General features: G+C 32.4%; 5 protein-coding genes across 5 annotated transcripts; all 5 read right to left on the minus strand.

Annotated features, from left to right (window-relative positions):
* Nucleotides 1-284: 284 nt before the first annotated feature.
* LOC128397284 (uncharacterized) lies at nucleotides 285-2970 on the minus strand. Its single transcript, XM_053357998.1, is given in 2 exon segments — nucleotides 285-538; nucleotides 541-2970. Coding segments are annotated over 2 exon segments (1935 nt in total). The 5' UTR covers nucleotides 2380-2970; the 3' UTR covers nucleotides 285-442.
* A 9721-nt stretch (nucleotides 2971-12691) lies between these two features.
* LOC128397241 (ATP-dependent RNA helicase DDX51-like) lies at nucleotides 12692-14744 on the minus strand. Its single transcript, XM_053357949.1, has one exon. The coding sequence runs from the start codon at nucleotides 14645-14647 to the stop codon at nucleotides 12866-12868; it is 1782 nt and encodes a 593-aa protein (XP_053213924.1). The 5' UTR covers nucleotides 14648-14744; the 3' UTR covers nucleotides 12692-12865.
* Nucleotides 14745-14916: 172 nt separating this feature from the next.
* LOC128397027 (RNA polymerase II subunit A C-terminal domain phosphatase-like) lies at nucleotides 14917-23982 on the minus strand. Its single transcript, XM_053357692.1, has 8 exons — nucleotides 23546-23982; nucleotides 20560-23208; nucleotides 20517-20527; nucleotides 18623-18855; nucleotides 18464-18552; nucleotides 16055-18395; nucleotides 15525-15930; nucleotides 14917-15449 (listed from the first exon to the last, which is right to left on the minus strand). The coding sequence occupies exons 1-6, from the start codon at nucleotides 23856-23858 to the stop codon at nucleotides 16639-16641; spliced, it is 5052 nt and encodes a 1683-aa protein (XP_053213667.1). The 5' UTR covers nucleotides 23859-23982; the 3' UTR covers nucleotides 14917-15449; nucleotides 15525-15930; nucleotides 16055-16638.
* A 320-nt stretch (nucleotides 23983-24302) lies between these two features.
* LOC128397270 (uncharacterized) lies at nucleotides 24303-25182 on the minus strand. Its single transcript, XM_053357982.1, has 2 exons — nucleotides 25005-25182; nucleotides 24303-24922 (listed from the first exon to the last, which is right to left on the minus strand). Exons 1-2 carry the CDS (start codon nucleotides 25054-25056, stop codon nucleotides 24444-24446), a joined length of 531 nt encoding a protein of 176 aa, XP_053213957.1. The 5' UTR covers nucleotides 25057-25182; the 3' UTR covers nucleotides 24303-24443.
* Nucleotides 25183-25930: 748 nt separating this feature from the next.
* On the minus strand, nucleotides 25931-26994 carry LOC128397261 (circumsporozoite protein-like). The gene is made up of 2 exons (XM_053357971.1): nucleotides 26834-26994; nucleotides 25931-26765 (listed from the first exon to the last, which is right to left on the minus strand). The coding sequence occupies exons 1-2, from the start codon at nucleotides 26883-26885 to the stop codon at nucleotides 26008-26010; spliced, it is 810 nt and encodes a 269-aa protein (XP_053213946.1). The 5' UTR covers nucleotides 26886-26994; the 3' UTR covers nucleotides 25931-26007.
* Nucleotides 26995-27476: the final 482 nt, after the last annotated feature.

The raw sequence follows: 27476 nt of genomic DNA on the forward strand, positions 1-27476 counted from the left end.
ATTTGATTGAGACTAAAATCAGTGCAAACAAATGGTTACTGACAGTTGACATTAAATTGATTGACATAAGTGGCGATATATTGATCATCAATCCCACCTCAACCTCCACCATCAGCTCATATTTGTTTCAATCTAATCATCATTTTTTTTCATATCATATCTCCTTCCCAATAATCATCTGTAAATGATTAACACTAATCAAATCTAGATTTCTAAACAACAACATCAACGATTGTTATCAAGATAATCTTAATCCATAATTGATTGAACTTATATTCAGCTGATTGGTGATGAAGCAATTGTTTTATTTCAATCGATGTTTCAATTGCTTTTATATTAACATTTAAATGTTACAATTAGATTGGTGAGTAAAAAAATGAATCAATATGAAAAATAGAAAGATACAATTACAGGTGATTAAGATTAACTGTTAATCTTTTAATCATCTGTTATTTAAATAGATTGATTTAATTGGTGGTATCCGATAGAAAGCAAATGAATCATCAGCTAAAGATTTAAGTAAACTGTTGGTGTAAACGAATCGATGATTAGTATTAATATGATTGTTCTGGTGGGGTGATGATTTAATTGCTGGGGATTTCTGATAATTCCAGGTAACGTCATGGGAACGGAGAGAGTCCATGATTGGTGGTTGGGGTGATGATGAAGATGAGTAAAGATGATGAGGATGATAGGGATGATGGAGAAGATTATTATTAGATGAATAGATTTGATGTTGAGATGGTTTGGTTTGTTGTCTTGATGTGTGGTGGTGATTATGATGATGTGAGGGTATTGGTGGTGGTAATGGAGGAGGTTGTTGTTGGTGGAGTGGGTGGTAAACTGGACGATGGGGAGAAGATAATTTGGATTAAGATGGACAAACGATTGAGCGCAAAGAGATTGATTCGAATCGTGTCCAGAATATTCAGCTGAACATAATATATTTCCAATTTCTCCACTTCGAGTGTTACTTGTTTCTCTTCTTCCTCTCTGTCTTTTTGATCTTCCACCTCGTAAATGTCTTCCGCCGACAACACCGACCATCGTTTGACCTAAACTTCGTCTCATTGTATCACCTTCACAATCTTCATCGCAATAATCTTCCTCATCTTCAGGTTCACCTGAATCTCCATCTCCATGGATCCATGACAATTTAATCAATTGTTTCGCTTTAGGTGTAAACATCACAAGGAAAACAATTAGTGAATTTATTTGTAATCCAAATCCGATAAATGCATCAGGACCCGAATCTCTTGAAACAAGATAACCAGTAATCCATAAAATCCAGACCAAAATTGAAGATAATCCGGAAATGGTTATGAAAAGTGCCTCACGATAATTTTCCCGATGCCGACGGATACGGAAAGATATTATTGAGACTAATAGAAGGAGTAAAATGTTATAACTCAATGAGTAATAATAAGTATCCGAAGTTGGTGAACTTGAACAAAGTGAATAAGTTGAAATCGACGAAGGTATTTGTTTATTAGAACTCGAATTTGTCGTTGAATGGTCATCAGTTGAATTGGCGGCAATTGAAATTCGTGATTCTGGATTGATGGAAGCAGATAATGAAGATGATACCGATGATGATGACGGAATTGTAGATGAGCTGAAAAAAAGGTCAAATGTTGGCCAGAATTTAAAGTTATCCCATGAGCCAGAAGCGAGGATACCTTGAATGCTAAGAATGACCTGAGTGGACATGATGAAAAAAAGAAGCAAAAATTGGTAAAGAAGTGGAAGATAAGTTCCAGAGTGAAGACTGAGGAGGAAAATGCTCTTGACCAGAAGAGTACCAAAGATTAGGGAATAACCTAAGCCCAAACCCGCTGTGGTCAGTGTACAGATGAAGGTGGTCGGTGAGAGAAGGGTAAAGTACCCATGGAGGGAGGTGAGGAAAAGCGCTAAAAGTAAAGTTTGACCGAGAAAAAGTTGCGGTGGTTTTGAGGTTTTCCGATGGACACGAAAAATGACCAATGATTCAAGTAAAAGGATTAACAGAATATTAATCGAGGCTAAAGATAATAATGGGATAACCCATGATTCTGATCTTAAAGTTAATCCCAATGAAGGTATTGGTATCCATACTGGTGAAGATATTGATCCGTTAACTGAATCACTTAAATTATGATTACTGTTTATGTCACTTGTTATATTGATTGGGATCATTGATTTACTTTTATTCCAATCATCAATCATTTTTGAATTCACTGATTGTTGTCCAGTTATTGGTGATGATGATGAGTTAATTGCTGATGATGTTAGATAATTAATTAGATCAGCTTTGGTCCGAGATAAATTGGTTGACTGATGTAAACATTGACCATTAGCACATGGATATAACTGTAAATCAAATATATTAGTTGATGACATTTGGGAATGATATTGATTCCCGATTGCCAATTAATTGTATCAACTATTATCAACAATTAACTTTGTTATAACTTGATATTCATTTAATGAAACACAAACTTGTTAATCCAAATATTAAAGTTGATTAGGATGATGAAGCCAATTGGAAAACAATTACAACATGATGATGATGATGATGAAAACGATGATGATTTTGTTGACAGTAAATGAAGTGATAATTTATATGTGGAAGAAGATGGAAAAAATTTTACCTGTAAATAGTAAAACAGGTAAGAGATGTGATTTGAACCAATGGAGAAAAAATTGAGAAAAGAATATTTTTTTTTTCTTCTTCTCACCTTGATGTTTTTTCCTCTATTAAAGTAAAGAGTATTGTTTAAGATGAAAATGATGATAAAGATGAAGATGAGGATGGAGAAAAAGTTGTCAGATAACCTTGCATCTTCTCACCTCTACAAACATTTGGGTAATAACAGGTAAGTTGCAATCGGACTTGACCAGCCCAAGGGTCAGTAACTTGTACCTAACGAACTGAACAACGGATCAACAAAGACTGAAATTTTTGCCTCAACTTTTCAGCGAAATGAGAGAGAGAGAGAGAGAGAGAGAAGAGGGAGAATGAGAGAGAAACTACTTGCAGCTCCTTCACCTAACATTCAATTTCTTTTATTTTTCAAGAAGAAGATGGAAGATAAGAGAAGAGAGAGAGAGAAAACTCTTTTCTTTCATTATCTTCCCTTCTCAGTTAGGGGTATCTTGTCTTCTTGTGCTTTTTCTGTTACCTGATCAACTCTTTCACCATGGAAATGATCAAATTATCGTAGATATTAGATTGATAATTATCATCAGTAACTCTGTGGTTCTAGTTAATATTTTTCCTTTCCACTTACCAGGTAAAAAGCCATAGGCGGGCCCATAGTTTTTGAAAATTTTGCATCTCTTAGTTTTTGTTTGTTCCTTCATCTTCAAGATACATCAACTATTTTCCCTCCTCCTTTAGCATCTCTACCTTTACCTCTATGACCGAGGTGAAAGTAACTCTCCACCCCAACTCATCTCTTTCTCTCTCTCTAACCTTTATTCTAACCCTCAACTCCCTTTATTTTGCCTCAGGGAGTTATGCTTTTACTTGGTTTCATGCTTGTTACCTTGCTTTTTATACTTTTTTCATATAAAAAGCATCTCAATACATTTTCCTCTATTCATCTTCATCTTCAAGATATTTTCTCTCTCTCTCTCTCTCTCTCTCTCTTAATCATCTTCTTCTCTACAACTTTCTTTATTTTTCTTTTCAACTTGTAGCTTTCATCTTCTTACCCAAATTAAACACTCTGTATAATACCAATGGCTATTTGTTGATAGCCATCAGTAAGAAAAAGCAAAAACCTTTTGTTATCTTTTTGTTGGTCAACAAGATTAGAGGAGTTGATACAGTTTTACTTTTTCTTTCCCTGTACTTATTAGTTATAAGCAACTCGAGTCTCTGGTCAACGATTCAGTAATTGTTACACAGGTCAAGGTAATAATAGTTGTCTGGGGTAAAAAAAATTGCAAAATATATGCAATTGACTTCGCAATCAAATTGTATTGATTGTTCAATGTGTGTGTGAGTATATTAATAACCACGATGAAAACGATTCATTTGTAATCATAATTGTAGGTTATCATCAATACGATGGATTGAGGTTGATATTATACTAATTGTAAAGGTCATTTTACATTTTTAACCTTTGAGAAAAGGTGATTACAGTGAAGACGATTATGATAATGAGTGACCAGAGGTAAAGATGATGGAGATAAGTTAGAAAATAAAATCTACAGCTAATAAGATGATAGAGATAAAGATGATGATAAGGTGAGTCTAGTTTCTCACTTTTTTTGCTTGGAAACGTTGAAGAAACAAGGTTAACATGGTAAGTGAATTAGAATCTGTGTTGAAATTATCATTTTTTACTTCTTGACTCTCATCACCTTCATCATCATCATCTTCCTCTTGTATGTTATATGAAATTTCCACTTTTCAATTTTCTCTGAAAGTATAATCACCTAATTTCACCCTGATTATCCTGACATATTTACCTTGAGTTTTTGAAAGTCATCAATGAACTGGTAATACGATCTGATAGCCAACTGAGTTTGGTAAATATTGAAAAAACTTTCGAGGGTTGATTAAGTTTGGTGATATTTTTACCTTCCGATTTGGGCTAATTGAATGGACTAGATAAATTTCTGGTGAAAGTTTAAAGGTTGAAGTTCATGTAAGTTGATGTTGAGATAATCTGATAATCTTATGGTATTAGAAGGAAAAAATTTCGATTGTTTTTTTTTCTCTCTGTACCTACAAACTTTTCACAGATAATCATATGTTCAGGTAAGTGAATCAGAATCAGGAAAAGTAAATGCATCAATAATAATACGATATATACATCATGGTATTGATGTTATATCTTTGAATGGAGGATGAAAAAAAACTGTTATCTAAGTGAAATGGTTTCAGTTTCAGAGATGAGGTTATCAATCAAAGTTATCACCATGAGTGAGAGAGAGAGATGAAAACTTTTTCATTTTATGTTCAACACTGAATTCAGTTAATCTCATAGGATTAAGCTCAAGTGAGAGCTCTAATATTACACCTGAGTTGGGAGGTAAAGGAAGAGTAGGTTATTCTGGAAGATAAAACATAGAAAAAGGATTTATCATGATGATGGAAAAGAAAAATTTGAAAATTTCATCGAAAATCTTCCATGGTTTCCATGAATTTACAGCCAATACTATTCACAGAACGATGAACATGAGATTATCATAATAATCTTTCATATTAATAATATCAACTAGAAATAACTTTGTATCAACATCTTTTTTTATTCATGAACTTTCATGATGATGACTTACAAATAATATCAGAATACAGAGATAATATCAGAGATGATATGAATTCACCCTGATAGAAATGCGGAAAATTTTAATATCATCTTAATACCCAAAGGATCTTGTTGGCCAAGTAAATTGGTCAACAAGTATAAACTGAAATCAAATCAATATCAATCATTGCGACAATGTCCAGTCTTGACCTTTAATTCAATGAAAAGTTATCAACAAAATTTATCATCCACTGATTGTTACGTGAGTATTAATATAATCACTTTTTTAAAAATTCTGATTCAAAATGATTAGCAAACAATCAAGTCTCACAATTTATTTTTCTATCATACAATCATTTGAATTACAATCAACCTTTGATTGCAACGGTTTTGAAGCTGCAAGAGAAACTTGTAAACAGTTTCAATCCTGATGATTGACAATTTGATTGATAAAATCACGCAATCAACTAATTCACTTCAAATTGACACTTAATTATAATCCAAAGTGATTAAAAACAAACCTCTTACCAATCGCGTTAACATTATTAATATATTACAATGTAAATAATGATGAGTATCAAATTGTTATCACTTGATAATCCAATACAATTAACACAATTAACTTTAAACACTTTTAGATGAGGAAAACATGAAAATATTCACAATTTGTAAATCAACAGTTAATTTCAAGGTAAAAAAGTTTCAGTAATCATCAGTTTCTCATCACCATCATGCAACAACAATCAACATGATGATGATAAATTCAAAAGTTGAATGAAGAAAATAACTTGTTGATGGCTATCGATTTGATTAATTTGATTGTAGTTTTGATTGTTACACTAAATTATACAATGGAACGCGAAACGGGAAAAATTAAATAGCATTAGAGTTAAATCATAATGTTTACTATTAATCAATGGAATTAAATTGAAAGGTGAAAATAATTTCTCTCCGATTCTATCACAATAACCACCACCTAGAAAACCTGAATAAGTTTGTTACCTGTAAATGAACATCAACCATTAACCATCATCAAGATCCACTGACCACCCTGAGTGAGATCGCTGACCGATTCGTGATGGACAAGAAAAAAAAAAAAAGATTCATTTTTTCCCTGGTAAATGATTGACAGATGATAGAAAAGACTTTATCATCATCAGAAAATTATGAAGATAATGATGATGAAATGCTCTCTCTCTCTCTCTATCTAAATACCCGAATGTGATAGCCTTTGGTCAATCAAATGTAAGTTTAGAAAAATATTTGTTCATTCACTTTTCATGTAACCATTTTAAAATCTCATGTTTTTCATGGATAAAAAATGATTCGGTGAACAATGAAATTTAATCATCATCTTCCTCCTCCTACATCACCACTTTATCATCATCATCATCCTCTCATCCTACCTTGTTGCTCTCAAGAAAAACAGCAACAAATAATCACCAGAAAAAAGATATTACGAAAAATATTAATAGAAGAACAAAAAATTTTCTCTTCTAATTCGTGTTTTTTTTCATTCTTTTTAAGAACTTTCTCTCTCTCTCTCAATCTCACTCTCTCTCTACCTTTTATTGTCCCTTCTCCACCCACTCGATTACCTTAATTTTTCCCATTAATCAATTAACTGTAGTAGTTTTTTTTTCTTCCGTCAAATTATCACAATGGTAACTACCTGGTTACCTTAAGTATCTACTTAGATATTTACATGGATTCGAACAAGAATTTTTTTCTTTCTTATTAATACAATCATTTGATTTTCTCATTATTTTCATTCACAATTAACCTTTAACCGTTACACTCGTTGATTACTTTGCATCTGAATGATAATTAATCTAATCGTCTGGGTTACTTGGTGGTAACAATTAGCTAAATGGTAACAATTGAGATCTGTTTATAAATTATGGCAGCATTTATATTCATTAATATCAAAAGTAATTGAAGTTTTTTTTTTCCTCTCTCGTAATTGTTAACCATTGAGATAATTACAATGTAATTGTTTTTTAAGTTTAATTGTGTTGGATTTTGTTGTTGTTTTCATGATTAACTAATTGACCAGAAACAATTGAAATTCAACAGAACATGATTACATCTCTATTGTGATTTATATGTGCACTTGAAATTTAGCTCAGAGTTTGACCTTAATTTCAAGATAAATGAGTTTTGTCTTGATTGATTGAATCATTAGATTGATTAGTTTTAATTGTTATGAGAATTAGTCATTTATCTCATTGAAATTTCATAATTATTATTATTCTAAAAGGAAGACAATTCTCTCTCTTTACTCTGTCTTTTATATCTGATAATGAATTTTTCTATTACTTTCACAATGATGTTTCCATTGGTCATTAAGGGTCATCTCATCATAGATTATGAGTCTTCATTTACCATGTTTGTCACGATGATGATGATGATGAACTTATTGAATCTCATGATCGTTATTAAATTTTAATGATTGTTGGTAGAGTTGAGATAATGATCGCTCAGTGTAATCTGAATATCATTAGAACCAAATGAGAAAAAGTTCCGAGTGTAAACTTTCAAGTCCAATAGTCCAAGAGATTGATTCGAGTTTGATATCGATAAACTCAATGATAATGATTGAGATTCGAAAAAAGAAAATGAAAAAGAAAAAGTAATTCTGAAAATCGTTTCTTTCTCCTTCAATTTAATGATAATGACCACTGGTCATCTGAGCGTCTTCAATGTTTAATTAGTTGATTCCATGAAAAGTGATCACATTTTATTAGGTCAATGATGCTGAGGTGGGTGGTGAATGAACCACCCACACCTTTGAATCATTTCATGATTGTATTCATCTTGCAATCAAGTTTAATTGTTATTAATTGTTACCATTTAACTGAAAATAAATGGTAAATACTATAACCTGATTCATGATCAGAATGTAAATTTTGATTCTTGATTCAATCATGTAATTTGCTCCCCCATGCAAACACATTATTCAGTCCTAATCATATTTAAATTGAGTTTCCATGAGATGTTATTTATCATCATGATGATTGTTAAATATCATCATTTGATAATATCATTAATTTAAATTGCAAATTGTTGTCAAATCTTCATTTCAATTGAATTGTTAATTCTGGTCTACAGGTAAATACACTGAGAAAGGTGAGAGTGTCAATAAGATGAGTCAACTTTTTGTTTTCCTCAATCATTTATATTGATACAAATTGAATATTTTCCAAGGATAAAGGATGAAGATATTGCAAACATATTCCTATCATCATCATCTTTGCATAATAATAATACAGGTAAGTCATGCAAACGATAAACCATAAAGATGAAGATAAATACATTGATAATGTTTATCTATCATCTTTGTTGTTTTTTATTGTTTTTCTTTTGTTGTTTGTTTACCTGGTTACTTTTATTGGATAACATGACATTGCCTGCAAGCGAAATTGAATAAATTAAATAATGCTGACAATGAACTGCGAGAAATATTCAATTCAATTTCAATGATAAACAAACTATCAGAATGGTGATGCTGATGGTTTTGGTCATGGGAAGATATTGAAAGTTCATTTTCAAGGTAGATTGTTACAGAAAACGGAACATCGGAAAATGTATATGAACTTTGATACTTTTCAGGATAATTTGATGGAGATGATGAAAAGATGAAGCTGAATCATAGCGAAATGATCAATGAGAGTTTATTATATAATATTTGAGAGAGAGAGAGAGATGTTGATAAATAGGTTAGAAATTGACAGAACTTTTCTCTCTCATTTTCTGTTGCTCCTTTATTACCATTGAACTATCAACACCATCATGAATATTCAGAGCATTAGATGGATGAAAAGGATGAAAGAGATGATTGAAAATGAGAATACTATTCAATTCTATGCTTCTGCTATTCTCATATCATGTGAGAAATAAATACATGGAAATTGATATGAACTCTTGTGAATTTGCAATTGATTAGAAAAGATGATGATGAAGATGATAAGGTCAATGTCGAAAAAAGAGCCAAAGAGATGAGAAAAAAAGTTCTGGTTACCCTGTAATTCAGAATGAAAATTGTTCATCATCAGGTTTCCATCATCAAGTAACAACAACAGATGACCAGTTACAATCAATCAAATTATATACCTTTTGGTCAGCAATGATGATGAAAGGAAAGCTTTTTTTTCATTTGATGAAAAAAAAATCGAAACGCAAAAAGTAAACATCAATTCTGTGCTTTTGCAATTTCATCTTCAAATAATGATGATGATTAAATGATGAAGATGATGATAAGTTTATCATCCTAAGTATATACCTTGTAACTCCCTCACTCACATACAATTATCATCAATATCATCCCTCACCCTGAAATAGTGTGAGTGAGTGAGAGAGAGACTCAATCTATTCAGAACTTTTTTTTATCAATGTTACTCTGTTTCAGAAAATAACCGGAAATAGTATTTTTTTATTGGCTTTGTTTTTATCTTTTCCTGATAAAATATAAGATAATCAAATGGTGTAATAAAAAAAGGTTGTAATATGATTAGGAGATTGATACGAGAAGGTAACAATCAATAAATTGTTGATGAACTCGATGGTTAAGGTTGAATGAGTGATGGAAATGAATTCTCATTGTAGTAACACAGAGGAGGCTCTTTGTTGACACTTTACCAAAACCTAATGAGGTTTGGTGACCTGAGGATCTTAAATCATCATCATCATCATCATCAACATCTTCATTTTCATCTTCATCTTTTCAGTCTGAATGTATATTCAAAGTATGATTGTGATAACTTCCTTGCCGGAAGTTATTCATCAGATGAAAATCATTTCTGATGCAAGGATGTCACTTACAGATGATCCAATCATCACCCTGAACATGATGATCATGTTTCAATTAACCCTGTAAATCATAATCATCACTTTAATCATAATTTTTAATAATCATATCGCTGGTTAACTGGTTTTATTGATTGTGGGTGGATTTAGATTATCATGAAAACAGGTAATCATCATGATCGCAAATGAATAGTTCATGTGTTCAAGACAAGGAAAAAAAGTTCTCATTCCTTAATCATCATCAACATCCGATCATCTAAATTGAGTTTATTTTAATCACGATGTGATGACAGTTAATCAGTTGGTCTAATCACTGTTGTTGGTTTGATGAATATCAATCTAATTAATTTTGATTCTGTTAATTGTAATTAAGAGAAGATGAAGAAAAAAAAATGATTTTCAGAACATAAATGGGCTGGAAATTAATTAATTTCTCATATGATGATTAGTTTTTCCTTAATTTAGTTTGATTACTTTGATTATAATCAATGGAGAAAGTTAATTTGAAACTAAATTAATTCTCTTATATATGAATAATAATTTAATTGCCTCAGGTAATTTACTAATCATTAACATCTTACTCTTCAATAAGTTTCATTTTCTAATCGAGTTAATCAATGTTTTAATTGTTCAAAATGATCAAATTCAAAGTTGAAATCAATTTATTAATCAAAGAGGAGACATTAAATTGTTTGAAATTCAGTTGGAATTGGAAACAATTTAAAATCATCAATTGAATTTTAAATTGTTACTCTTGCAATTTAAGATTTTCATGTTTTCCCAATGATTCCTAATCAAAACTTTAAAATGTTTAAACAACAATTAACTAATCATCGTATAGATGATGATTATAATGGTAGAGAAAAATAAATATAATTAATGATCTTTTAATTCATCCCAATGGGAATCCATTTAAATTAGATGATTATTATATTAGTGATGAGGATAAATGGGTCAGAGATGATTAAATAGCCTCAGGCTAAATCTTTGGATCAACTTTTCAATTCTAATGATTTGATTCTGGATAAATGTTAATCCACATAGATGATAATCTAGTTTACCTGGTTAATTATATGTTACAACGGAAAACTAGTAAGTAAATTTAACGTTGATTAGCTTAATTGTTACAATTGTTTCATCGTAAATCAATTGATGGTTATTTTTGATTCTCAAACAATTAGGCCAAGGTTTGTAATTTAAGTTAATCAAATCGATTGGATTTCAATTGAATCAGCATCTTTTTCAGTTGTTCAATTGCAAGGTTACAATTAATTAGATTAAAATATAATTACAATCAATTGGCAGAATCTAATTGCGATTAACTATTGACAATTTATATAAATGTAAACTACTATCAACATTTAATTGTTTATACAATTAACTCGAGTATCGAATCAGTTGTCTTTATTTTCCTCTTTCAACTTAATTGTTAACAATTAACTTTATCAACGTAATACACTTAAGATCAATCTAATTGTTGAAGATTAATTTTAATCTATTGTTAAGATGTTTAATCCAGTAAAAAAAAAACTCCTAATTAATTACCTAACAAGTTAAATGTTGAGATAAGTCAGAACACAAGGAATTAAGTTAATTGTGTTAATACAAATTGCGAAAAAAAAGTTTCAATTGCAATAACAATTAAGAGGTAAATTGATTATCCATGTTAACTGTTAACTAAATTATATTGTCATTAAGTTGCATTGGTAATTGTGATTAACCAGAAACCGTGATTAAAATAACAATCAAGAGAAAGTTTCTTAAATTGTTGATGATTAATTTTAAAAACATGATCATTATAATCACCGGATTGAACCTTATCAAATTAACTAACAATTTAAGAAGATGTTTAATCAATGGTCAATTTATTTACTAACCAGTGAGTTAATTTAATCTCTGGCCCATTGATTAAAATTACGAGAAAAAAAACTTGAAAATATGAATTAACTTTTCTTAATCTCAATAGAGAGGAAAAAATCAAGTTAATCGTAATCATCATCATCACAATTTACTAAATCCTAATCTCAACCTCTAAATGAGATTAAATTAAAATGGTTGGAAAAAACTGTTTACTAATCAAAGATTAAAAAGGAGACTAAGTCCCAGAGAAATTAAATTAATGATGGATCAACATGATCAATCAGACAAAAAAGTTCATTATTACCTTTTCCATGTTGATTATCATTCTACATGTGAGAGAGAGAGAGAGGAGAGATGCTACTCTCACATCATCTTCTTCATCCTCATCATCTGTTGGCCTCACCTATTGGGCCTCAGCAATTGAAAAACAGAAACAAACTCAAAATGATTGAGTTATTTCATATTAAACCGATGGGATAAAATTACATTGATAATATTAAATAACGAAAAGGAAGATAAATGAAAGATGAGGATGATAACCAGTTTTTTCCCCGAGAATCGAATATTTTTTTTTCTCTAATATTTTCTCTCTTCTTGTTTCTCCATCTTCATCTTTTCTCCTTCTACATTTTCAGGTTCATTTCTTTTTCTTTGTCCAATTTTCTTGCTCAATTGTCTCTCTCTCTCTCTTTCTCTGGAAATCCCCTGGAAATCATGGGAAAAGATCAACCAATTCACTTTCTTAACTGGTTGATTAGCTCCAACGCTATGGACACATTATTAACTTAGATTAGTTAAATCGTAATTGATTTAATCATCGTTAATATTATTGTTTCTTATCGGTGAATTGGTGAAAAATATCAACCATAAGAAAACAATTGTTAATTAGAAATACAGTTTCGGATAAATAGTAACAATTTGATTGAACAAAAATATAGAGATAATCTCATGGTGATGATTTAAGATGATTGTTGTGATGTTGATGCTTTCGATGGAGTTGATTTAGTTGATCCTCGATTAGCATTTAGACCTTTCCAAGTGACTTTTTTTTTCCTTTTCGCTGTTTTCGCTTGATCAAGATTCACTTTCTGTCGCAGTATTTTCAACGCTTTTCGATATGGCTTTTTAAGTGCGGTCAACTTTTTTGATTCAATGTTCATCTTGATCACTTTCTCTTTGATTAAATCTTTGGGATGAATTTTCCTCATCATGACGTGAAATTTTCCAACCTGATCGGTCGCTAGAATGGTTATCGCTGTACCAGGTCGACCAGCACGAGCGGTTCGACCAACTCTGTGAACGTAATAAATATCATTAAAGGGAACATCATAAGATATTACATAATCAATTCCATCAATGTCAATCCCTCGGGTCATTATATCGGTGGCGATGATTATATCATAAGCTCCATTTTGAAATTTCGCTAAAACTTTGTTTCGATCAGAGTCCGACATTTTAGATGAGAATTGGTATACATTAAGATTGGGAATATTTTTCATCAGTCCGGCTAAAAGTTGAGCTCTTTTAATTGTACTGGTGAAACAAAGGACTCGCCGATATTTTAAATCGTTCATCATGTGCCATAGAACCAGAGGTTTGTTCATTGCTTGAACGATTACAAATTTCTCCACTAATTGTTGAGGTAAAATATTCTTTGTCATCATTAGGACATCTTGTTCATTTAGTGTCACGCGAGATTGACCTTGACCATCGATGGTTGGTTTTACAGTTGATTCGGTTGCCATTAATAAGATCGGTTTGAAAAGGTTCAACAGGAATAAATTGTCAACATCTTTTGCCAATGTCGCTGAAAAGATCAACTTAATGTAGGGCTGCCATAGGGAAGAGTAATTTGTTAAATTGCAACCAGAGACGAGGCTTAAACAACCACGATTAGAATTTGATGAAATTAATGTTGATCCATCACCGACGGGTTTACAACAGGGACAAGGTACACGATTCTGTTTACCATAAACGGCTTTGTCAATCTCTTCAAGCCAATTATATTCAATGTCAAAATCTAATATCCGGTCAACCTCATCTAGAACTAAAATTTGAAGAGATGAGAGATTGAAACCTGGACAACTGTGGATTAAATCAATTAGACGACTGGGTGTGGTAACTAGAATATCGATTAACCATTTATAGACTCCTGGGGTCACTTCTTTAACAATACTGTTCATATCTTCGGTAAATGATCTTTGACCAACAGAAAGTGAAGCTTTAAGTCCGAGTGGTGAAGCAAAATCTTCAAGAACTTTGAACACTTGACAGGCTAAATCACGAACTGGTAAGATAATTATACTTCTCAATTTAATCTCAACACGATTAGCAAGTGATTGAATAATTGGTATAATAAAGGCTAATGTTTTCCCTGATCCGGTTGGTGAGGAAACACAAACATCACGACCTCGGTGATAATTGTTACCCCTTAGTGAGTCAAGAATAACCGGAATTGATGTTTTCTGTACTGGAAAGAAAAATTGTAACCTTGAACGACAAATTTCCAACACTTTACCATCCAAAAGGTCAGTTAAACAATCAATTTGACAATTTGAATCATTACAATTAAAATCTTTGGCAAAAGGTATGAAACTCTGAAACCATTTAGGAACAGGAGCTTGTAACCGATGGCGAACTGATTTCTTTACCTTACCAATAACAGGGAATAATTTCTCATCAGCTTTACCATTCTTTTCACCTTCATCAACACAATTCTCTGAATCCAATTTAATAGACATAATTAACAGTAAATTGTAACAATTAACGAACAACAGTTAAAGAGAAACAAATTAAATTTTTAAATCTTTTCTTGTTTTCAAAAGACAATCACATGGTCCAAACAACCATGTGTTCGTCCATAGAAAGTGTCGCCATCTGTTGGTTCTTTTAAGAGATAAAATAATTTCTCTTTTTGAATGCAAAATTTTAATCGAGAAAATGAATTTCAATTAGTTGATTGTTATCTAGATTTATCGTTGATTTTTGAAATGATTGATTTCGAAAATGATTTATGATAAATGATAACAATGGACTTTTTAAATGATTTCTTTCAGTGGATTTGTTTTACATTTTTTTCTAAACTTGAGAAAAGTTTGTTTCCTCTAAAATGGATTTTTAGGTTAATCAGTTGATTGTTAATTAATATCGTATCTTTTTATATTCTACTGAAGCAAGTTGACGAATATTTTCATCTTCATGATCATGAATTAAATTTTTTGCTTCTCGTCTTGTTAAATCACCGATTGAGCTCATGATTGAATCTTCAATCATTTCGGTTTGTCCGATAATCTTTTCAAAGAATTCATATTCGGATTTCCTAACACCGGGAGTGGTTTGATTAACGAAATAACCAGAATCTGATAGAAGACAATTTTGAAGAACCTTATGATAAATGAGTCGATCACCATGGTCGCCATTTAATTTGGGTGGTTTAACTCCCGCAGACGAGATCCAAAGGAATCGAGATTTAATTTGATTATAAGGTAATTCCAATACTTGACAAGCGCGTACAAGAGGATGAGGCTCGGGAAATGGATCATCCTGATCAACAATTAGAAATTGAAAGAATGTTATTAAAGAGATTGAATAAAGTAATTAACGGAAATTAACAGTTACCTCTCTCTCCATGAGCCAGGGCATTATTCTGAACTGAATATAACTGTATTTCTTTGTGAATTGTTCCCAATCCTGAAGAAACCAACCATAGGGAGATTCACGAAAAATGAAAAATCTATCAAGATTATTGATAAATCCGAATTGTGAAAATTTCTCCAATCGTTTCTTCATCAAATCAACATCAATAAACAGTAAATCAGGGGCAACATCCAATAGAGTTTTGTTAATTGTTACTGATTGATTGGCCAGTTGAAAATCTCTCTCGTAATGAGTTGCAGTGGAAATATTTTCCATCCAAAATGAATAAACTTCCGAGAGTTTATCTTGATTAAATTCAATTCCATTGGTAGCACAATGTTTCCTTAATCTGTTCAATTGTTTCGTATTAAATTGTAAAGGTAAAGTTCTAACAATTAAATCAAAATAACAAAAAAAAACAAAGTCAATTATAAATAAACGATTCAAATCAAATGTCAACAAAAAGGCAAAACAATCAACATTATGATTAAATTCAATTCGAATCCACTTACTTGGTTAGACTTTTAAGACTCATTTCGAGGCACAATTAATGAACAATTAGATTAACATTTAATAGAAAATACTTTTAATCAATTGGACTTAAATTCAATCATAATTAACAACAATCAACAAAACGTTTTGTTTTGTTTTGTTTTGAGAGTCACATGTAAGTATCGATACTTTTTGTATCGATATTGGACTCGGATTAAATTGCGAGTTGTTAATTGTGATTAGTTTTAAATTGTTTTTTCGTTTCATTGTTTGTATGGTAATTAAATAGAAAATGTTAATATACATAATTAGATGATTGTAACAAAAATAAATTAGTTTGGTGGGATTTCAAGTTGAATTGTGAGTTGGTTGTAAGTATTGTTGTAAATGCGATTAGATGATTAAGTTAATTAATAAAGAGTAAAATTAATGAGATTGAAAACAATTAAATTTGTGTATATTGATCAACTGGAAGATGATGATAAATTTTTTTGATGCTTAGAGAGTTAATTTGTCAATTTAAAATAATATTCCAAGAATGATTAATGTTTGAAAGTAAAATTGAGTTGATTTGGTTAATTGGTTTGATTGTTATGAGATGAAATCAAAGTAATCGATATCGACACTCATTTGAATTGCAGAAACACCGGATCATTTTACCCTCCACCGAACCAATTTCGTAGTTATAGTCCCAAGTTAATTCGCTAAATGCTGGGATAAATTTGTCGGCAAAAAAAGCGACCCAAGGGAATCGTAAATCGTGAGTGTCAACGAAAACACTTTGAGCGAAACAATTAGGCGAACATGAGTGATTAAGGAAACGACCAACATTCCCATATCTCGCAGCATCAAGAGTGTAACCAAAATTTTCCTCGAACATGGTTCGTATCGATTTGTATTTAATCAAGGAATCAGATTGATTACTAGATGAATCATATTTGTAACTTTTCCCATTGGAATTACTATTAACACAATTATTGCCTCCAGCCGGTTGATTAGTACCATTGGACTTTTTATTGTTCTGATTGTTTGAATGAGATTTATTTTTCCGTTTCGATTTAACTTGAACCGAGGAAAATGATTCATCCGATTCGTGATCATCCACCTCGTAAATATCATCGTCATCATCATCAGAATTTTCATCGCTTGAAATTTCCTCCAACGGTGCGTCCTCGTAGTTTTCCTTGGCCGTTTCACAAACATCGATAAAATCTAAATCAGCGAGATATTCATCACCGAAAACGGTTGCGTTTCGATTGGCTTCATGTTCGGTCATTACTTCACCGGCATAGGTACAGATGAAAGTTCCCGCTGGAATATCGTGAAGAGATCGGACACCCCAACCTCGAGAAACGGTCTTGAAAATTTGAAGACGAACTTTGATTCCATTTTGGACAACTTTGTTTCGGCAAGTTTCGTTACAGGAACAGTAGGGATTACATTCGTAAACACCGGTGACCAGAAATTTTTTCAATCGCTGGTAAGAGTAACCAGCTGATAAATCTTTCCGCCTTCCGGGAAGTGATTGAGTCGCTTCAATGGTTAACCTTTGACATGCACACGCTGAACGATTACGGCAACCATCAGTACAATCACATCGAATTAGGAAAGATGGATCCAAGGGTATATCGACACTACGACCTTCATATCGATTTGGAATGTAACAGAAATCAGGTGGAAATTGAGCATTATCACAGGTATTTACAGCCGATATTTTTTTCATCTCCCGACCATTGGTGATGTCATTTTCGAGCCAATTACACCTTAACGGTGTCGCCGAGCTCTCACTGAACAGTGAAACATAAGGTTCGAAGGTGAAATAGTCAACCGATATTGGACATCGAGTCATTGCAAGATATTCATCTAGTTCACCGATGGTTCGTAATCGACGTCCACATGGACCAACATAGATAATTTCCTTTGCAGAGACTGATTGTTTATTCTGTTCGATTTTCATCTTAGCGATTACCGTTTGTCGCTGCCAACCAAGAATAATCGGAATTGCATAAGGTATTTCCTCACTGAATATACTTGATTGATGGTCAATCACTGTAATAGGGATACAAAGTGGACCACAAATATGAGGGGTAAAAGTTTTCGTCTCAATTAAAATGTTGGGTCGCCGAGTGATTTGAAAAGTTTGTATCGAGTCCATACAAAATCTAGGAAACGATTGACCACCATTAGAATTAGAATTGACCGCAGAATTAATCAATTGAAGAGTAACCGGATGATTAACGGCGAGACTTTTACGAGCAATTTGTAACCTTCTTTTACCATAAAATGAGTGACCAGTTCCATTTACATGGTCCATGCAATTAGAAGATGAAGGTTTGTCGAGATTGGAAAACATTATTGCACCTAAACAATAAGAGGGTAGAAAATATAATAGAATAGAATAAAAAAAAGTTCTTTTCTTTTTCTATTACCATTATTGATATGAGACTCTCCATTTCGTTCAATTGAATCAGTTGATTTACTTTCTTTCCTTTCATCGCCATTTTCCTCTTGTAAGAATCTGAAGAAAAAAATAATTTAAGTTTAGTCAATATGAGAAAAGGAATAGAAATCAACTAATAATTTCTAACCTAACGATGATATATTGAATATCGTTCTTCATGGCATCAACGAAAGTGTTGAATTTAATTAGTGTCGAGTCAATGTTACGAAAATCAGTTTCCAATTTAGCCAAAGAATCATCAAAACCTATGGAACCATTAATTTGATTTGATTGGCAAATCTTATTCATAGATTTCGATATACATTTATCAATGAACGAAGCGAAAATATTTCCAAAGTCCCCCATGATTGGACTACCAATCTAATTAGAGAGAAGATCAAATTGAAAGTAGACAATTAATAAGATGGTTGTAAATCAGATTAAATTAGAAGATACAAATTGTCAACATGAGAAAGAGAGGGAAACACATTAAGGTAAACAAGCGACTTACCAAATCAACTGAATGGTCTACCTAATTGTAGTTCTAATTAACTGAAGAACATGATTATCACAGTGTAACAATTAAAAGCCAATCGCACATTTATCACGATTAAATTAAAGATTCCAACAATAATTAAAAACAATTCCTTCGGTGGTTAATCTGTCAAAAGAAACAATGGAAAATAAGATCACCATTAGATCACTTTCAAGAGTCACAAATTGATTATTATCATTTAGAAATTGTTGTCAACTACTTACTTTCGAGTGATTAATCAAATTAAATGACAATTAAAATTAATAAAAGTAATCAAATGATTAGAATCAACCAAATCATAAGAGTAAACAAATAAAATTGTGACCAAAACATCAACAGGAATGAAAATAATTCACTTGTGAGGTAACATAGTTTTTAAAAAGATGGCGTTAGATTTAATTACTTGAGACAATTGATTACAATTAAATATTGCTCCAATTAACGTGGGACCATGTTAATTGTTAAAAGAAACAATTAAATCGATACAATAAAAGTACCAATGTAATTGGTTCGAGAAAAAATTTCTTCATTTTTGTTAATAAAAGTGGGAAAAAAATGTTCATTATTGGTTATCGAATATCGAATATCGGTATCTTCTTTTACATGTGTAGAAGGCACAGTTTCGATCCCGATAAAAAGATACCGATACATTCGTTGGAAATTAATTTTTCTCCTTTTTAATTAATTTTAAATTATTTTGACAATTATCATTGAGCTTTTTTTGTTTGTTTATCATTTATGAATTATGGTTTCAACTAATCACAATTTAAGTTTTCCAAATTGACTGAAAGGTTTAGTTTTGTTTTCTAGTTGCTCTTTTTCAAGTGAAAACAAAAAAGTGGAAAATACAAAAACGAGAGGCTAAAGTTGATTAATTGTTTCGAGTTAATTACAATCAAATGAGAGCAATTGAAATTGCAAAAAACTTGATTTAGCATTTTGAGAAAAAAAGAGAGAGAGAACAAGTAAATTAAAGGATATTGATTGTTAACTGTTTAAGCATATCTGTTGTTTCTGTCACCAAGACAATCAATTTCCATGGGATTATTAAACTTTTAATTGTTGTGGTTGGTCAAAAATCAAGCTCTTCTATTAAGGCAAGATTGTTGATGATTCTAATTGTAATGGTAATCAACTTATTGGAAGATAATTATACACAGAGATAAATATATTTTCATCGAAGACTATTAATGTGGCAAAATGAGAGGGAAGATGAAGATGATGGGAGAGAGAGAGAGAGAGAGAGAGATGATAGTTTGTACTTAAAGTTGATTTGAAACTTTTACAATTTAGAGAGAAATTATTTAAACATATTTGCTTGTGTGTTGACTTCGTAAATGAGTTCATTAATTGCGTTGAGTTAATGACGATGATGATGGTGATAATGATGATGGTGACGACGACGACGACGATGATGATGACAACTAAATGAATATATTCATATGTGTTTATCTTATTAGATTTATCTTTATATTCATAAATTAATCAAATCCATGATAATTGTTACGATTGGTATTCCTTTTTTAGATTATTAATTGTAAACATTTAACTCAAAAATTCTCTCTCAACAGCAGCAGCCATTTCTTCATCAACCGATCCAATTGATTCGTTATAATCATCGTCATTACTGGTTGAATCACTTCGTTCTGCAAACGAATCTCGAGTCTCATCATCATCGGCCAGTCGAGTACAAGCATATTTAAATTTTTTACTCTTCTTTTCCCACCCCTTAGGGTATTCTGAGTAACTTGCTCCTTCTCCTTCTTCATCTTCTCCACCGATTTCGGCCTCATCATCCGATGCCCATTCAGGTCTTCGTTTGTAGCCCGACATCGGTTGATTACCCTCTTCATCTTCACTATCGGTGTTCCCTGTTGATAATTCATCGCCCTCCGAACAGGCATCGTCAACCTCTTTATCCATCAATTGAAGATCGTTTTTCGAGAACCCCGACAATGGACTAAATTGCAGCATATTAGATGGTTGGAGATCAGTTTTCTGAAGAAATGCTCGATCTTTTGAGCTACTTGTTCGTCGGGATAATCCACTTCCACTTGGCTCATTAAGATTAATTATTTTCGGACGACTTTTGATAACCTTTTTCCCTGTAACCGGATCATAAACGGGGTACTCTTCATACTCTTGTATTGGACCACTTTTACCACCACCACCACCACCACTACTTGATGAACCCTCACCACTACCACCGGGAGGATAATTTGACTCAGATATATGAGATGGTGATGATTTAAACTTTTTTTCCTGGACAAGATCAAAGTTATCATCTTTTGATAATGTAAACAACACTTCGTCAACCTTTTCCCACCTCTCGGCGCAACAATATAACCACAACGGGTTAACTATATGAATCTTATTTAGATATTTTAAAGCTTTGGTCACTTTGAGTGTCCCATGTTTAGCAGCAATTAGATGAGTTGTTTTCTCCAATGGTGATCCCACCAGAATTATATCTTTGGTTACATTGGCACCTAAAGATTTGGCCAATGAGTAGAGTTTACTTTTCTCGGGCGGCATATTGGTTGGTATTAATCCACTAAATACAATGTTAACTCCTTGTAGTGTTTTCTTACGCACTTGGGGTATTATTTTCTTAAGATCAGGTAGTTCAATATGTTCATCGTCACTAGAGTATTTCATTAAATCTTTATAACACTCAAAGTATTCTTTATGTATCCGTTTTAGAATATCTTCCAAATAGAGAAGATAATCATCTGAATCATCGATAATCTTATTTTCACTGGTTGCATCTTCTGAACTATCAGGTAGATCTTCACTTTCTTTTGCATCTTTCATTTTCTCATCATCTTTATCCGATGAAGATGATGTTGGTTCTATTGATGATGATGATGATGATGATGGTCCTGGATTCTCATTGGAATGAGGAGACTCACTAGATTGCTCTTTAATTGGTTCACTGGTAGTTGATGTTATCGTTGACTCTTCTTCTTTCACTATTTCAGTTTTACTTGAAGATGAAGATGATGTTGCCTCTTCTTCCGATTTTCCATCTGATTCTACCTTGATCTCTTTCTCTGTTCCTTTCAATTCTGGTGATGGTGTTTCCATTTCTATGGCAGATGATGTACTAATTTCTGGCTCAATGACAATTTTTTCTTCTTCTTCTTGTTCGACTTGTTTAGTTACAATCTTTTCGGTGGAAACTGTTTCTCCCTCTGGAAATGAATCTTTCGTTTCACTGACACTGTCCATCTTGACGATTTTCTTTTCATTTTCTCCATCATTATCATCACCACCACAACAATCAATCTCCTTCTTATCCTTTTCATCAAAACATTTTATGACAATTGGCTCTTCTTTTGAAACAACGACTTCTTGTTTAGATTTTTCTGTTAAACATTCAGTGATTGGTATTATTGTAACAGGTTGTGAGGATGACGAAGATGATGATGATGATGATGACTGTGATAGTGACAGTGATTGTGGAGAAGGTGGTGATGACGATGAAGAGGATAATGGTGATGATGATGTTGCTGTTGGTGTTGGTGTTGTTGGTTGTGGTTGTGGTGATGATGATGATGATGATGATGACTGTAAATTGCCACTTTGAACATTATAAAAAGATTCTTCTTTCGGTTTATAAGGAGAATTTATATCACCAGTATTTTTGAAGAAAAAGTAAGGCTTAACTGCGATCAAATTGGGCGCAAAATTCCAAACATCTTGACGATCATCGATAATACAGACCAGTGAATCGCCACAGGGAAAAAGTGCTTTCAGATTACCCGTTTTGGAGGTTGGATCGAAACACTCATCTCGAGAAAGAATCCGATGGGAGAAATATTTCTGCGATGGGTCAAGAAGCTCGGCTATCTTGTGTGCGTACATTCGAGCTCCAAAGGTACAAATATGAAGCTCATAAAAGGAAGAAATATTCTCCAAAAATCGTGAAGTATGAGGTCGAAGTTTGGTAAAATACCAGGGAGTATTTCCACCATATAATTGGTATCTGCAAACATCTTTTAATCCATCTGAAGGTGGCTCATTTGTTGAATGGATTAAAGTTTGATCAAGATCAACCAGTAGAACCAATTTACCGTCTTTTAATAATCGAGTCTCATCGGCTTTACCAAGTTTCTCAGCCTGTTCTTGGGTAACTCGTAATTCGGGTACAGAGTGGATCATACAAACAGATGCGGATGTTTTATGCTCGTCATCATCTAAAATTGTATTTACAATACAAGACATTTTAAAAAGAAAATCAAAAAGAAAAGAGTAATTAATGAGAATGAAACAACAAAAGAAAAGAATATAATAACAACTAAAGAGAATAAATTAAAACAAAGGATATTTAGAGAAAAGAAATTTGAACCAAAAGAGGAAATTAACGATATCCTTTACTATTTTGTTAACCTCGTAAATAGAGAGAGAGAGAGAGAGGGAGAGAAAGAGGTAGAGAGAGAAAGAGAGAGAAAAAAGAGAGATAAAGAAAGAAAGAAAAAGAGAAAATGAGAGAGAAGAAAGAGAATCAGAAAATAGAATAGTGAATATGCTTACCCAATTCTCGAAGATCTCGTCCACATTCAGCACAAAGATCTTTCATTACGGTTGGGTGGGAACATGGAAGATACTTTATTATCGGATCGTGATTGTAGATATCTTGACCTTCCTTGACCAGCAATTCCATTGTGGTTCCATAGGCGTTAGCCTTATATTTAACCTCTTTACCTGAATTTAATGAGATAAACATTAAGGTTCCTTTGGATAATCGATGACCAGGTTGGATTCTCCATTTAACCAATTTAACACCATTTGGACCTTCGTAAGTAATTATTGAGGGTAAACTGGGATATAAAAAAGAATTCGACATTTTATCTTAATTAATGGACCGAAAAAAAGATCAAATTAAAGTTCATTATTTAAATTTTAGAAGAACAAAAAAACAATAACAATTAACAAAAAGTTGATTCAGAGAAAAAAACAAAGAAAAAAATCATCTGCAAATAGTTGAAAAAACGATCGAGAGATGGCGCTGGTTTTCATTCTTTTCCAATTTGAATTAACTTTTCAATTTAATTGTTAACTGTAATTTTCTAAGGAAATTAAGTTTAATTCTAATCAATTCTAATGGTTATTGATTGGATCTTTTTTGGTGTGAGTCAAATTCACAAGAATTGATGAAGTTTCTGTCTTCTGGCCAATGAAATGTTCAAAAATTAATGTGATTGTTTGGTCATGACTAAGATCGTTAATTTAATCAATTTGTGGGTTTAGTTGATTATCAGGATGATTAACTTGATTTGAAGACAATTGATTATTTTCGACGTCTATCTAATCATTGATTATCTTTTATTTCTTTGAAAATTCGGTTAATACAATGGAAAAAATTGAAAATTCAATTTTGATTCTCCATTTTCAATGGTTTGTTGGTTTTTTTTTTGTCGTAACGATTTAATTAGTAACCATATCCGGCTTGGAATCGATTTGAATCATCGTAGCCCATTGATCGAGTATGAGCATTGTTGATTTGTCCTGAGGCCGATAAACTTGTTCCCTGGACACCTCCAGGTCCATCAGTGAACGAGGTGTGAGTCTTTTCATAAGAATGACTTGCAGCCGAAGCGCTATTATCATAACCTCGAGAATTTGATTCGATATTAACATAAGAACCAGGAACACCGGGTCCCATCATCGGCCCTGGACCATTAAGTGCCCCAGTTCCCAATACACCACTTCCGAGACCCGCAACACCATTAACAGCTGATTGGAGGGCATGACCTTTAGCGAACTCGATATTCGCAGCACCTTTAGCAACATCACCGACGGCATTAAGAGCACCTCCAATCAGACCTGATGCAGTTCCAGTAACGGCATTTAAAGCATTTGCTGCAGTACCGAAAATAGTATCAGCAATTGGTCCGAGAATCGGTGAAGCTACAATTTAGAAATTGACAATTAGTTAATTTTTCTTTTCGAACAACCAAACAAAAACTTTTCTCGAATCCTCGAAACTTACCTGAAGTCGAAATGGCAAAGGAAAGGACACAAATTGCAACGAAAGATTTCATCTTGAACGATTGGAAGTGATTAACAAATCAACTGATTTACTAATTGTTAACTTTAAAGAGTAGATTAGATTTGATCATTTCTCCAACAATTAACAACCATTTTTATACCAATTTTTAAATGGAGACAAAAACTCAGCGGCTTCTAATTATTTCTCAGCATTTTAATTGATCATTAATTTAAACAATCAGCTCATCTTTTAATTGTCTAGTTTAATTTAATCAACTCTAAGATTGGAAACCTGAACAATTTGATCCAGTTAATCAATCAAAATGATAATTAAGTGACACTACTATTGTTTAGTTTCATTTAAAGTAATCAAGGTTGGAGAAATTAATTTTTCCAATCAAATTAATCAACAGAATTTAATTTTTCATAGTTACTGTAATCACAATTAAAAAATTCTAATCACTCCAATCACCTTGATTAAATTATCTCTATCAATCATTGTCTTTAATCAAGATTAATAACAATCAGGTGATTTATTGACATTTGGTTAATTGTTATAATCAAAGGTGCTTTTCAAATTATCTTATTAACGTCATAACGATAATTAGTTAATTGTTTTTTCTATATCAAGTTAATCAACTAATCGATATAAATTTCAATTCAATTATCTCGTTAAATTTAATCAACAAAAGTAAATCATGATTTGAATTGGAAAATCATCTCAATCAACATTCAAACCACAATTTAATTGCCGCAATTTGTTTAACCTAAAGTGCACCGATTAATCAATTAGTGGATCAAATTAAATGATTGAGAGATTAAGTTTATGATTAAGTTAATCAGTTGGATAATTTTGGTCAAAATGAGTTTCATATTAATTTTATATCGAAAGGTTAAGATTATCATTGATTGATTGAAACAATTAGATAAGAGAAAAATAAGAAATATTGATTGATTTTATTTAGAGGTTAATTGTTGCTCTTTAATGACAATTTAGTTACAATTTAATAGCCCAATTCAACATTAGCATTTGAATTAGATGAAGCTGAAGCTCTGAGGTTTCCGTTTCCAGCACCATTGTAGTTAACTCCAGCATTTGAGTTTGAATTGGCTGAGCCAGAAACTGAGCCGCCATTGTAACCACCGCCATTGGCATCAACATTAGCTGATGAGCCAGAATTAGCAGATCCGCTGAATCCACCACCATTCGATGAGCCACCAGATTGATCACCGTTTCCACCTTGGTAACCACCATTTCCTCCGCTTTGATATCCACCGTTTCCACCATTTTGATATCCACCGTTGGAACCGGAGTTACCATTTCGGTCAACATAGATGACCTGTGGGGGAGGGGAAGGTTGTCGTTCACGTTCAACGTAAATAACTTGAGGTTGTTGTTGTGGTTGTTCCCGTTCAACGACACGTTCTCGTCGACCGCCATTACCGCCACCGAAAATGGTTCGAATAGCACCAGTACCAATAGAAGCGGCTCCACCAAGAATAGATCCAAGGAAACCACCACCGCCTCCATTGTTACCTCTAGAGTAATCATCGGATTCACCTCGACCTCGTCCACCGCCTCCAATTTTAACAGCAAATCCATCGGGCTCACCATAACCATCTTTGGTCACTCCGACACCAACCCCGAAACCATTTCCTCGACCTCCTCGGCCTTCAGATCCAAAACCTACACCAACACCGTTAAAGTTATCATTGGACACAATACCAGCACCGACACCAGAACGTCGGCCGTCGTAATTAGCTAAAAGATCAAAAAGGTCAGAAAATCAAGTTAATCGAACAAAAAAAAATTCGAAAATTTGTTCCTACCTGAGGCCAAAATAGCCCACGAAAGAACACAAACTACAGAGAAAACTTTCATTTCTAATTAGATTATTAATCAATATAAAGATGAGAAATTACTACAAACCAATAGTGGAGATGATAAAATGAAGGCGAAATTAATTATTTGATCCACTTTTATACCTTTACCGATTAATTAGCTTCTACGTATTTAGCTGATTCCTCATGAAACAATTATAACAATTTATCATTATTTTCCCAATTACGATGTGTGCGTATCAATATTTCCAAAGGATAATAACAGGAACAATAATTAAATTAATCTAATTACATTCGGAAACAATATCATGAAATTTCAGGTGAAATTTCGTAACAATCATCTTGATTAGAATTGATTGTCTTGCTTACAAATTGATTGTGCTTTTCTTTGTAAATAATAGTATCAATCGTATAAAAGATCAACAGTCCAGAATTCAAAATTTAATAATCGAAAAGGATTCCAACTGACCAACGATAAATATGAGATCGAAAATGATATAACTTTATTATCGTTTAAAATGAGAATCAGAATAAGAGTTCATTGTATATGAATGACGTCGCTAATTAATCAGTGTGATTAAGTGGTTTTCTTTTCAATTGTATTAATTGTTACAAATGATGCAAAGAATAT

Source organism: Panonychus citri, unplaced genomic scaffold (genome assembly GCF_014898815.1).
Source record: "Panonychus citri isolate SS breed McGregor unplaced genomic scaffold, ASM1489881v1 Contig00028, whole genome shotgun sequence".
Taxonomy (NCBI): Eukaryota; Metazoa; Arthropoda; class Arachnida; order Trombidiformes; family Tetranychidae; genus Panonychus; species Panonychus citri.

Excerpts from the sequence above, each read along its gene's own strand:
- LOC128397241 (XM_053357949.1), bottom strand. The coding sequence starts at position 14,647 with ATGTCTATTAAATTGGATTCAGAGAATTGTGTTGATGAAGGTGAAAAG.
- LOC128397027 (XM_053357692.1), bottom strand. The coding sequence starts at position 23,858 with ATGTCGAATTCTTTTTTATATCCCAGTTTACCCTCAATAATTACTTAC. Across the intron at positions 23,209-23,545 it reads ACGAGATCTTCGAGAATTGG|ATGATGACGAGCATAAAACA; the intron begins GTAAGCATATTC and ends ATACAATTTTAG. Across the intron at positions 18,553-18,622 it reads ATTCAATATATCATCGTTAG|ATTCTTACAAGAGGAAAATG; the intron begins GTTAGAAATTAT and ends TTTTTTCTTCAG.
- LOC128397270 (XM_053357982.1), bottom strand. The coding sequence starts at position 25,056 with ATGAAATCTTTCGTTGCAATTTGTGTCCTTTCCTTTGCCATTTCGACT. Across the intron at positions 24,923-25,004 it reads CTTTGCCATTTCGACTTCAG|CTTCACCGATTCTCGGACCA; the intron begins GTAAGTTTCGAG and ends TCTAAATTGTAG.
- LOC128397261 (XM_053357971.1), bottom strand. The coding sequence starts at position 26,885 with ATGAAAGTTTTCTCTGTAGTTTGTGTTCTTTCGTGGGCTATTTTGGCC. Across the intron at positions 26,766-26,833 it reads GTGGGCTATTTTGGCCTCAG|CTAATTACGACGGCCGACGT; the intron begins GTAGGAACAAAT and ends TTGATCTTTTAG.